We start from the raw sequence: 13,092 nt of genomic DNA, 5'->3' as shown, positions 1-13,092 counted from the left end.
TTTCCTGACTCTTTGTGAGGTACTGTATGAAAAAGGTGTCTTTATCCTGGAGTCAGTGCTGAAGTGATGACTCTCAAAGTGTTCACTGCACAGATGGGAAGTCTTGTTTGGAGTCCAGTTCTGTCTCCTTGTGTTGAGTGTCCACTGGTCCAGTCTGTCTGGGTCACCTAGAGGAAAAACTTACACAGACAAATAGATATTAAAATATATGTGTTAGATTACCTACTTCACAGACTCCTTTACATGCAAACAATACAACTTAAATTACTTCAATGTTCAACAGATCATAATCAATTTATTTTAGCAAAAAAAAAAAGGTGGTGGCCATCACAGTCCTCATATTCTGTCTGTGCATTATCTATTGTTGTGTAGCTACAGGCCTATATCCTACTCTTATTTTCTTAATATTTTTCATGTGACAGTCAAATGTCACATTAGTTTTTTTTAATTACGTTACACACCTTATTGTAATTTCACACAGTTTGACACTTTTTAATTTACATACACAAGTATAGCCTTAATGTTACGTTAAAGTTACATTGCTCATATGACAAATTTAACGTTAACATTGCATAACGTTAGCTAACTAACGTGGTGGACCTTTATTTTCAACCCTCACACAGACGCCTTTTGTTCAAAATATTCTCTCCCTAAATGCCTAAATCCTAACACTTCTCTGTTAGGTTCTGACTTCAATGCATCCCGGATTGGCGTCTTGCTCTAAGGCTAACCGTTATCTGGCTAGTTAGCTAGTTAACGGGCTAAACTTGTTTTGTATTGTATTGTCTGTTGTTCTGTAACTTGATGTGGATGTTGCTGCTGTGATACAGTTCGCACTTGAAAATGAGACCTCTGGTCTCAACGTGATTTTACATGTCCTAAATAAAGGCTTAATAATAATAACAATAAGCTGACAAGCTAGGTGGTGACCGCAGACACCGATACCCGCTAATTAGTGCTAACATATAAACATAAATAAAATGATTCTAGAATTTCTAAATTTCACTTACCGAAAAAACTGGAGCACAGACTTCTTGGACGGTCTGTTGGTACAANGAAGACCGTCTTGGTGAGGGAAGACCAGATGACGATGTCAGGTCGCAAGGAGGTTGAGGTGATCTCCAGAGGGAACCTAAGCAGCTGGTTGAGGTCAGCCATTAGGTTCCACTCCGCTCCAGGAGTCATGAGGGACCAAGCCCTAGCGGTGTTGGACAGGCCCTGGTATCCACAATTTGCTCATAGATAGCACTGCTCGTTTCATGGGGGTCCTCGTAAAATTCCAACAGCCCATATTTAACGCTCTCCTCTGCGTGGAAATACTGAACTGTGTATGGATACAGTTTTGCGTTGCCCGAGTTTGATGCGTCAGAACAGACAGAAAAATATGGTGCATCTTGCAGTTCTGTGGCTAAATGCTCCTGGCTGTAAGGAGCGAGGACATTTTAAACTAAAGCCTCACTTTTTGTTCTTCCACATGACATTTTTGTGGCAATAGTAGAATCATTAAAGATCTTCACACTTACTTTATTGACGCAATCTACTACTACTTAGCTGTGGCCATGTTTCACTCCATGGTACACACTGGTAAGCTCTGCCGCTGCAATCTTGTCTTCTTCTGGTGAACCTTTTTTGGTCATAAAAGTTGCAATGGCTGCCTGTTTTTGTTTGTTTGATACCACAACTTGATACGTTTTTGTTTTTGCGTGGATTTCCAATGCGTTTTTCCCTTCATATTTTACGGAGATTTTCGCCAGACACAAAATGCATGTGGCGGAAAAATGGTCTCCCTGGGTCGGCCGTACCCATTCAAACTCTGAAAGTTTCGCCCAGTCAGGATTGTAACTAGTATATCGTTTTTTTCTGTGCTGGTGGCTTGCATGTATTTGCTCCATCTCCTTCCTCGTCAGTCATCTCTCCTCCCGTTTCAAATGAAGACGCCAACACTTGGCGAAAAGAAGACCTCAGCTTGGACGTCGATCAATTCAGCTAGCTGTCTCAAGTTTCCCTCCCTGCTTGAGCCACTTTGAGCGCTGGAATGCGGGCGCGTGCGTATGACATACGCATAGACGGGAAGAAAACAGAGAAAGAAATCAAATGAGGTTTTTGCATTTTCCCCAAAAATGGGGCAAATTGTGTCCCGGGGGAGATTTTTTTTTTTCCCGGGACAGCTGATGAAAAAAGAGAGCAATTCTGGGAAAAACGGGACGGGTGGCAACTCTACGTACAGTTCACCTCCATTTTGTGCGCTGAGCAGCAGGCAGCTGTGCCCCACCGATCTCAGAACAACAGGCACTGATAATTAAAGGTAATGTACCTACCCATATGACTATAGGGATTACGGCAATAGGCGAATTTGCCAAAATGTCGAACTATCCCTTTAAGTCCTAAGATCGCTCTTAACTGGGAAACGCGGCCAATCACTGTATAATTGTTGAGAACAAAGTGATGTAACAACCATCAATGGAAACCAAAATCATCAACCCACTGAGAGCTGGATTCAGAATCACACTGAAAATCAAAGTAAAAATTGAAATCACAGGCTGATCCAACTTGTGTGAATTTTATCACGGCAACTCATAATGTGGATCAGTATTGTATATGGCCCCTGTGTGCGTGTATGCACTCCCAACAACGTCTGTGCGTGCTCCTGATGAATCAGCGGATGGTGTCCCTTCTTGAAATGTTGTACTAAATCTTTCGTGCCGTTTTATCTCATGTTGTCAGGCTGCAGGACTGGTGTGTGAATCGTGCTCCTGATGAATCAGCGGATGGTGTCCCTTCTTGAAATGTTGTACTAATTCTTTCGTGCCGTTTTATCTCATGTTGTCAGGCTGCAGGACTGGTGTGTGAATTGAGGCAGAAGTGGCAGAGTTTGTTCATCAAGAGGATCCGTTGTCCTTCAAAACCCTGTTCTCAACAAGACGAGGCCATCCTACGGACCCTGGTTTCTGTATGTCATATTCTCTTTTTTTCCTCTAAGTTTCACTTGGTTTTGCAGGAACATGCATTATTTATGACTTAACACAGACTTTAAGGTCTACATTAAAAGAGAAAATAAAACCCACTGGGATTCAGGCCCAAGGAAATTTGGAGAAATTGCAGCCAATCAGGATTGGACACAGAATCAGAGCTCTAATCTCTATCTGTACCTTTAATTTACTGATACTACTATTGTTCTGCCCTGAGTGTGTTTAATATGTTAAAAAGACAAAGTTTACTGTTTAAAAATGTGTTTGTATTGTTATTTTTAAGACAAGACTGTGGAGCTTTTATTTTGAAGGCTGTAAAATAGAGGAAACAGGAAACAGGTAACAGGAAGTAGGAAGTGTAGAGAAGACCTGTAAACAGAGAAGAGCATGTCAGCAGTTGAACAGTTTCCCATGTTGAATCCAGCGTAATCCTGTGTATGAATCCCTCAGAAAGCAATGGCTGTGAGTATTTTATGTTCTTTACATGTTTGAGAAGAGTTGTTAGTGACTTTGATAGACATTTTTGTAAGACTGTACCAATCTAACAACTTTATGTGTTAATGCTCGGAAGACAATTCTACTGCAATATACTTACCTATTTTGTCATAGCAGTCTATTGAGTACATTTTGAATTTTCTTTTCTAGTTTCACTCCGATTCAATGTGCCATCCTGACTTAACCTGCTGTGAGAGAAGTCATTAAAGGAGCAAGCACGCTCGCTTCCTGGCTCTTGAAAAGGAGTTTGGCTGGCTGTTTATTTATGTTAACACTTTGGAAGTAAAACACATAAAGAGAACAGTACAGTGAAAAGCCAGTGAATCAGAAGGATTCATCCACCACAGTTATGGAAGCACAAGCAACAGAAAAGGGGGAGAAAGCAGCATCAGTGTCCAGCTCCAAATCCTCCTCCAAGTCTTCAGTAGCTAGCGCTGCTGCTAAAGCTAGGGCCAAAGCCGAAGCTGCACGCACCAGAGTCACATTTGCACAAAAGGAGTTAGAACTGAAAAAACAGAGAGCCAAATTGGATTTGGAAAAAGCTACATTAGAAGCAGATTTGGAAGCTCTAGAACTGGAAAAGGCAGCTGCGGCTGCCAATGCAGAGGCTGAAGTTTTGGAAGCTGCAGCAGAAACAGAATATGAGGATATGCGCAGTGCCANCTAGAACTGGAAAAGGCAGCTGCGGCTGCCAATGCAGAGGCTGAAGTTTTGGAAGCTGCAGCAGAAACAGAATATGAGGATATGCGCAGCGCCAGGAGTGGCATCTCGCCACAGACAATGAGACAGCGTACAAAGGCATATTTGGAACATCAGGCTCAGGTCAGCTTCGAACCCGCCGCATTCCCTCCAGATATAGCTCCTCCTCCTCTTAAAGAGGCAACGCCACCAATACAGCAGGAAGCCCCTAAGTTAACCCCTGCATACGACTGTGAGGCCACGCCCACAAGAGACACACAGCAGAGTGAGTACTTACCAGCACCTGAGCATCAGACACACCTGTCTAAGCACCCCAGTTCACAATCTCAGCTTCCCAGCTCACACCCTCAGAACCCCCAGTCTTCCTTTAAAGCCTATCAGGAGCAGGGTTCTCCTTCACTCAGACATGCTAGCTATCCAAACCATTATATAAGGAACAACCCACGGGATTCTCCTTCTGCTCCAGCTGCTAACATGATAGACTTTGCTAGGTACCTCGCCCGCAGGGAGTTGGTAACCACAGGGCTCACTAAATTCGATGACCAGCCTGAGAGCTTCAGAGCATGGGAGTCTTCCTTCCTTAACGCCACTCAGGACTTAGAGTTAACAGCCAGTGAGGAGCTGGATCTACTTGTAAAATGGCTTGGAAAAGAGTCATCTGAGCATGTGAAAAGAATACGTGCTGTCCATATAACCAACCCTCAAGCTGCACTCGAATTATCCTGGACAAGACTCCAAGAATGCTATGCTACCCCTGAAGTGATCGAGAGTGCTTTATTCAAGCGATTGGACAGCTTTCCTCGTCTCACCTCAAAGGATAACATCAAGCTAAGAGAACTTAGCGACCTGCTCTTGGAGCTACTCTCAGCCAAAAAGGATGGCTATCTACCAGGACTGAGCTACCTTGACACCCCTCGAGGGATTAACCCCATCGTTGAAAAGCTGCCACCAAGCCTACAGGAAAAATGGCTGTCTGCTGGCTCACACTACAAAGAACAATACAGAGTGTGCTTTCCTCCTTTCTCCTTCTTTGCTGATTTTGTCAGAAGTCAGGCAAAGGCCAGAAATGACCCCAGCTTTGTCTTGACTAGCAGCAATCGCAGTTATTACCGTAGTGAAAGGCCCACAACCAAGCATGATGGTGTCAAAACAGCTGTGTTTGTGCATAAGACAGACGTGTCGGCGACAGCAGATTCAAGCCCGCTGCACAGAACATCTACAGATAAAAAAAATAGTGCTGACCCAGCCAAGTACTGTCCAGTTCACAATAAATCTCATCCTCTGGAGAAATGTAGAGCCTTTAAAATGAAACTGCTGTCAGAACGCAAAAAACTGCTAAAAGAACACAGACGTTGTTTCAAGTGCTGTTCCGCTACTCATGTGGCCAGAGAATGTCCAGTGGAGCTGAAATGCAGCGAGTGTGAGAGTAATCAACACTGCACAGCCATGCACCCAGACACTACCATCTCGCCAGCATCATCTCCTGCAATGGAATCAGACATGGAACAGCAAAACAGCTCTCCTCCAGAGATAACCTCCAGGTGCACCGAGGTCTGCGGCGAAGGTCTCCTAGCACGATCTTGCGCGAAGCTATGTTTGGTGCGAGTTTTCCCACAAGGGCAGCGAGAACGCTCAGTCAAGATGTATGCCATCCTCGACGACCAGAGCAATCGCTCACTGGCCAGATCTGAGTTTTTCCAGCTCTTTGACATCCATGGCAGCCTTGCACCTTACCTGATGAGGACATGTGCTGGAACCACTGAAATGACTGGAAGAAAGGCAGTCGGTTTTCAGATCGAAGCAATGAATGGTGAAGTGTGTTTGGACTTACCTCCACTCATTGAATGTAATGAAATCATGAGCAACAGATCAGAAATCCCTTCACCAGAGGTTGCTCGCTCTCATGCTCACTTGAGATCCGTGGTGCCTTACATCCCAGAGATTGACCCTGAAGCCCAGATCTTAATCCTACTGGGGAGAGACCTCATACGAGTTCACAAGGTGAGACATCAAATCAATGGGCCCCACAACGCCCCCTTTGCCCAGCGTTTGGACTTAGGGTGGGTGATAGTGGTGGAGGTCTGTATTGACAGTGCATACAAGCCCACTGTATCTGTTTTCAAGACCAACGTCCTACAGAACGGACGTCCATCTTTTCTGATGCCCTGTCAGAATCACATCAGCGTGAGAGAGAGAGTAGGCTACGGCGGGGAGCACAGACACTGTACCTCCACACATCTGTCTCACTATCCTGCTTCTGGTGCCCCTGCAAAAGACAAACTTGGACAAGATGTGTTTGTGAGAACGGAGGATGATAACAAACCTGCCTTGTNCTCACTATCCTGCTTCTGGTGCCCCTGCAAAAGACAAACTTGGACAAGATGTGTTTGTGAGAACGGAGGATGATAACAAACCTGCCCTGTCTTTTGAGGACGAGACCTTTCTGGAGATCATGCAGGCAGAGTTCCAGAGAGATGAGCAAAACAGTTGGATTGCTCCTCTACCATTCAGGTCGCCCCGACCACGCCTCCCAAACAACCGTGCTCAAGCCCTCTCCCGTCTCCACTCCTTGCAACGTACATTGAACAAAAATCCGACAATGAAAGAACAGTTTGTTGCCTTCATGGAGAAACTCTTCGACAATGGACATGCAGAGGAAGCACCCCCTCTCCTTGAAAATGAAGAGTGTTGGTACCTACCCATATTTGGGGTGTACCATCCCCAAAAGCCGGGCGCAATACGAGTAGTGTTCGACTCAAGTGCCCAAGAAGATGGCATCTCCCTCAACAGCGTCCTGCTTTCAGGCCCTGACCTGAACAACTCCCTACTGGGAGTACTGCTTAGGTTCAGGAAGGAGGTTGTTGCACTAACAGCCGACATTCAACAAATGTTCTATGGTTTCCTGGTGAGAGAGGACCACAGAAACTTCTTAAGATTCCTCTGGCACAAGAATAATGACTTGACTAAGGAGATAACAGAGTACCGAATGCGAGTGCATGTGTTCGGGAACAGCCCCTCCCCTGCAGTGGCTATATATGGCCTTCGAAGAGCAGCCCAAGCAGGTGAGCAGAAGTATGGAGCTGACACACGCCAGTTCATCGACAGGCACTTTTACGTAGACGATGGGCTCATCGCCCTCCCGACTGAAGCCGAGGCAATTGATCTGCTCAAGCGCACTCAAGCTTCACTGGCAGAATCAAACCTGAAACTGCATAAGATCGCCTCAAACAGCATCATAGTGATGCAAGCCTTCGCACCCGATGACCTGGCTGCAGGCCTTAAAGACTTGGGCCTCGACGAAGAGGCTCTCCCTGTGCAAAGAAGCCTCGGCTTGTGCTGGAACATAGACTGTGACACCTTTACATTCCGAGTAGCAGTCAATGACAAGCCGTTCACCCGGCGTGGGGTGTTATCCACAGTCAATAGCCTTTTTGACCCGTTGGGCTTGGTCGCACCAGTGACCATCCGGGGACGAGCTCTACTCAGAGAACTTTCTGTTGATGTTCATGACTGGGACACAGAGCTTCCTGCAGACAGGTTTATCCAGTGGGAGACATGGAAAAAATCACTACAGGATCTGAGCAGTCTCCATCTTCCTCGCTCATATATACATCAGTCCCTCTCCAGTGCTGCATACACTGAGCTGTGTTTGTTCTCTGATGCTTCCAATTGGGCCATAGGAGCAGTAGCCTACCTGAGGGTCATCACCGCAGATGGACAGTGTAAAGTTGGCTTTGTGCTTGGAAAGGCAAAGCTAGCCCCTCAGTCAGGGCCCACTATCCCACGCCTCGAACTCTGCGGAGCTGTGCTGGCCGTTGAAATGGCTGAGCTGATCCTCGATGAGCTTGACCACAAGCCAGATGCTGTCAAGTTTTACTGTGACAGCAAAGTTGTCCTTGGATATATTCACAACGACTCCAAGTGATTCTTTGTATACGTGCACAATCGTGTTCACCGTATACGCCGGACAACCTCCCCACAACAGTGGCACTACGTGCCGACAGATCAGAATCCAGCTGATCTGGCCACCAGGTCTGTACCTGCATCACGGCTCACTGACACCATGTGGTTTACGGGGCCAGAGTTCCTTCACAAACCACACCAGCCTGAAACACCTGAGTCATTTGAGCTAGTGGATCCTGAAAGAGACGTGGATGTGAGACCTCAGCTGACCACTCTTGCTACTTACCTAAGCGAAGGTAAACTTACCTCAGAACGGTTCCAGCGCTTCTCGACCTGGGAGTCCCTGCTGAGAGCAGTTTCCTTCTTGATACATCAGATTCGTTCATACAGGACAGACTCATCAGTTACATGTAAAGGATGGCATCAGTGCAACAAACCTCGCACTCCAGAAGAGTTGGAAGCAGCAAAGCTAGTCATACTCAAGTCCGTCCAGAGGGATGCTTATCCAGAAGAGTATGCTGCACTGCAAGAGAACAAGGCCATCCCAAGATCAAGTGCAATCCTGGATCTCGATCCTTTCATGTGTGATGGTCTCCTGCGGACAGGAGGACGTCTGAGACATGCATCAATCAATCCTGAGGCGAAAAACCCAATCATTCTCCCAAAACAAAGTCATGTCACAAGATTGCTGGTGAGTCATTACCATGCAAAGGTGAAACACCAAGGACGGCAGTTCACAGAGGGAGCAGTCAGGGCTGCTGGCCTGTGGATCGTTGCTGGCAAGAGACTCATAGGTTCAGTTCTCCATCACTGTGTCACATGCCGCAAACTGAGAGGAAAACTCGAGACACAAAAAATGGCAGACCTCCCTCCAGAACGTCTGAGTTCATCTCCACCATTCACGTATGTAGGCTTAGATGTTTTTGGGCCCTGGAACGTGGTCACCCAACGCACAAGAGGTGGAGCGGCTCAAAGTAAGCGATGGGCCATACTTTTTACATGCATGAGCACCAGGGCTGTACATGTGGAAGTTATAGAGTCCATGGATACTGCCAGCTGTATCAACGCCCTGCGCAGGTTCTTTGCATTAAGAGGGCCGGCTAAGCAGCTGAGATCAGACAGAGGAACGAACTTTGTGGGAGCCAGCTCTGAACTGGGCATGGGACAAGATGATCCAGGCCAAGCCCCCATTCTCAAGTTCCTTCACGAGAATGGTTGTACCTGGGAATTCAATCCCCCGCATGCATCTCACATGGGAGGAGTCTGGGAGCGCATGATTGGCGTAACCCAAAGGATTCTCGACTCCATGTTGCTGCAAAGCAGACATACTCATCTGACTCATGAAATGCTTTGTACCTTGATGGCAGAGGTATCTGCTATCATCAATGCGAGGCCTTTGGTCCCTGTCTCTTCTGATCCCTCTTCTCCAATGCTGCTGACGCCTGCTATGCTCTTAACCCAAAAATCAGGTGTAACTGCTCCAGCCGGCAGCTTCAATGAAAAGGATCTCTTCAAGTGTCAGTGGAAACAAGTGCAGGCACTAGCAAACGAGTTCTGGTCTCGATGGAGAAATGAGTATCTCCACACTCTTCAGCCAAGACGCAAGTGGCACACAGCACGTCGGAACCTGCAAGTTGGAGATATAGTGCTGCTTAAACAGAGCCAAGCACATCGCAATGAGTGGCCAATGGGCCTTGTCACCTCCACCTTCCCAAGCAGTGATGGACAGGTCCGCAAAATTGAGATTAGGACAATGTCACAAGACAAAGCAAAGACATTCTTGAGGCCTATCTCTGATGTCGTCTTGCTCCTGCCAAATGAAAGTTCAAGTTCAAGTACAGACAGTTGAGTGGCACTAGTAAATGCCAGACGGGGAGTGTTCTGCCCTGAGTGTGTTTAATATGTTAAAAAGACAAAGTTTACTGTTTAAAAATGTGTTTGTATTGTTATTTTTAAGACAAGACTGTGGAGCTTTTATTTTGAAGGCTGTAAAATAGAGGAAACAGGAAACAGGTAACAGGAAGTAGGAAGTGTAGAGAAGACCTGTAAACAGAGAAGAGCATGTCAGCAGTTGAACAGTTTCCCATGTTGAATCCAGCGTAATCCTGTGTATGAATCCCTCAGAAAGCAATGGCTTTTCACTCCGATTCAATGTGCCATCCTGACTTAACCTGCTGTGAGAGAAGTCATTAAAGGAGCAAGCACGCTCGCTTCCTGGCTCTTGAAAAGGAGTTTGGCTGGCTGTTTATTTATGTTAACACTTTGGAAGTAAAACACATAAAGAGAACAGTACAACTATGATTTGCAGTATGGATACCAGGATGTAGGGTAATGACTGGAGCTAAAACTGATGCCCCTCAGGTTCTTGCAGCAGAGGAGCAGGAAGCAGGCCTGCAGCAGCCCACAGGCATTGGCCAGCGGCCTCGGCCCATGTCATCAGAGGATGGCTCCCAGGCTTCTGTTAAGAACTCCAAGCACAGCACCCAACTACACACCAACACCACCAATGACAGGTATTAAGTAGTGTCCAAAACATTTACATTGCAGTAGTGTTGTCACAATACTGGAATGTCCAACTTCAGTAATAAAAAATTATAAATATTGACATTTGATACCATTTTTGATGGTACAGGGGAAAAGTAGGGCATAAATGTAAAAGTTTTCATCAAAAGATAAATATAATAAGGCTATAAAATGACAGCGATTACTTTTCTTTTCTTGGTTAGTAGGCCTGTTGCGATATGCGATAAGTCGGTTAATTGCATGGTAAACTAAAAGGGATTAATTGCCATATTCATGCGTGTTTGTTTTCCTCGTCTCTCTCCACCAAAGAGACTGGACGACAAGAGCGTTCCCTGCCATGCATCGTCTGGCAGCCAGGTGAGTTGGTTCATTAGCATAATGAACGGAGGGAAAGCTCTTGTCATCGAGTGTCTTTGTCTCTGTGGGGGAGGCGGGGCTATGGGCTACACACACACAGACACAGTGCGATCTTCGTGAAGGGGAGATGAGGCGGAGAAAAAATAAACAGTTGAGCGTAAGAGAAAGACATGGAACTTGTTCCTAAACCAAATGCCACGGCCCATGTGTGGGAGTATTTTGGATTGAAACCAAATGACAGAGGGGAGCCCAGTAATTTGGACGAGCCGGTGTGCCGGGTTTGTTCTAAAACCATTTCAACAAAAAGAGCGAATACGACCAACTTAACTTGCTTTTCGCAATAATTTCTGACGCAGTTAATTGCCCAGCAAAATTTTTTATCAAGACAGACCTATTGGTTAGTACTAGAGAACAGCTGTATGGCTGTAATAAACATTAACAATAAGAGAGAGCAATAAAGTGCAGCAGGTACCAGTGCATCAGTACTGCTGAAAGATATTCACATTTGACTGGCAGTGCTTGCTGTATGGATCTGTGTCAGCCTCCTGATCAGCTTGTTAATCAGTGTGTCTCAAAGCACATACTTCTATACAAAACACTTAATATTTTGAGTGCACAAGTGCGCTAAGTGCGTTCACACTGCATAGTACAGAAAAGTCATAGGCTGTAAAGATAATGGGTGTAGCCACTGTAACTTCATCCAGCAGTTTGTGGACTGCCATTTTGAAGCCTCTAGTTTGGCATTTTGGCCGTTGCAATCTTGGATATCTGGAGCCAGACATGCAAATTTTTGGATGAGATGGTGGCGCTATGGAGGAGCGAGGGGAGGCCAGAGGACACTACGCATGCCCACCTACACCAGCAACCCAACTGAACGCTGTACCTAGCTTCCTGTGCTAAATTGCCGCTAACAAAGTTAGCTTCCATAATAAATAAGGTAAACTTTGGAGGTAAGTATTAAAGTAATCTTAGTGACAGTAGCTAATTGCATTCGTGCCCACATTTGGCAAATATTAGATATAAGACACGTAACTTTAAGCTTGTAATGTTATTGTAGCGTCAGCTGAAGTTAACGTGACTGTGTGCAAGTTACTGTTTAGTGTGTGGCGTGTGGTTAGCATAACTGCAATTATGCTGTGGTTAACACTTTGGCTGTCTTGGTGAGCCGATAGCTCAAAAGCCAGCAGATGAAATTTAGCTTATTTAACTCAGTTAACATTACACCACTGTTATTGATTAATGTGTAGTATTCTCCCGGTTACATGAAGTAATGTTGCAGTTCAAGGTTTAGTGAGTGTGTGTTAATATGAATTCTCTGTGGCTAAGGTCAGTGTCTGTAGGCTACTTGCATGCAGGTCCTGTTCATTTCAGTGTTGATGACAGTTGTCAAAAACATTTGTTGGAATGATTCTTTCTTTCTCTTTCTGAAAAGGTAACAATACGGAGTGCTGCATCATTTCATGTGCACCCACACAAAGCCACAGAAGTGAGTAATAGTAACTTTTCTATTGCTGTTTCGTGTAAAAAGATACAGCAGACTATGTTTTACATCTAAACTAAGTGAATGATGTATTTTCAGATAACTGTGTGGAGCTCATCTAACACTGTTGTTTCTTTGTTAATATGATCCATTTCTCACTATGGCAATGTTTTTTTTCCATCCAGCCACTGTCTGGATCACTTGAGACAGCTACGTCCGGCTTGGGGCTGAGAGAGCTACAGAGACCATGGGGAACAGCCTTGGTGTTGATGATATATATACATATATATATACAGTGGTGTGAAAAAGTGTTTGCCCCCTTCCTGATTTCTTACTTTTTTGCATGTTTTCCGCACTTAAATGTTTCAGATCATCAAACACATTTAAACATAAGTCAAAGATAACACAAGTAAACACAAAATGCCGTTTTTAAATGAAGGGTTTTATTAATGAGTAAGAAAAAAATCCAAAGCTACATGGCCCTGTGTGAAAAAGTGTTTGCCCCCCAGCTCCTGTTAAAACATAACTGTGGTTGATCACACCTGAGTTCAATTTCTGTAGCCACACCCAGGCCTGATTACTGCACACCTGTTCCCAATCTAGAAATCACTTAAATAGGACCTACCTGACAAAGTGAAGTAGACCAAAAGATCCTCAAAAGCTACA

At 45.2% G+C, this 13,092-nt stretch overlaps 1 protein-coding gene across 2 annotated transcripts in view; it reads left to right on the top strand.

Moving 5' to 3' along the window:
* The window catches only part of LOC126395298 (3'-5' RNA helicase YTHDC2), a 150,746-nt gene extending 137,984 nt beyond the window's left edge, over positions 1–12,762 (top strand). The window contains exons 26-29 of one of the 2 annotated variants that reach the window (XR_007570428.1): positions 2,831–2,950; positions 10,428–10,579; positions 12,379–12,432; positions 12,612–12,762. Coding sequence is in view for 1 of the 2 variants with exons in the window: in XM_050052656.1 (XP_049908613.1) it covers positions 2,831–2,950; positions 10,428–10,579; positions 10,899–10,950 (324 nt within the window). In the remaining variant the exon portion in view is untranslated. Of the gene's footprint in view, positions 1–2,830; positions 2,951–10,427; positions 10,580–10,898; positions 12,329–12,378; positions 12,433–12,611 lie in introns of those variants that run through there. The other variant, XM_050052656.1, reaches the window with a different exon arrangement.
* Positions 12,763–13,092: the final 330 nt, after the last annotated feature.

Source organism: Epinephelus moara, chromosome 9, assembly GCF_006386435.1.
Source record: "Epinephelus moara isolate mb chromosome 9, YSFRI_EMoa_1.0, whole genome shotgun sequence".
In the NCBI taxonomy this organism is placed as follows: domain Eukaryota; kingdom Metazoa; phylum Chordata; class Actinopteri; order Perciformes; family Serranidae; genus Epinephelus; species Epinephelus moara.
Note: the sequence above shows the minus strand (reverse complement) of the source record. Positions and strands in the feature narration are given on the sequence as shown.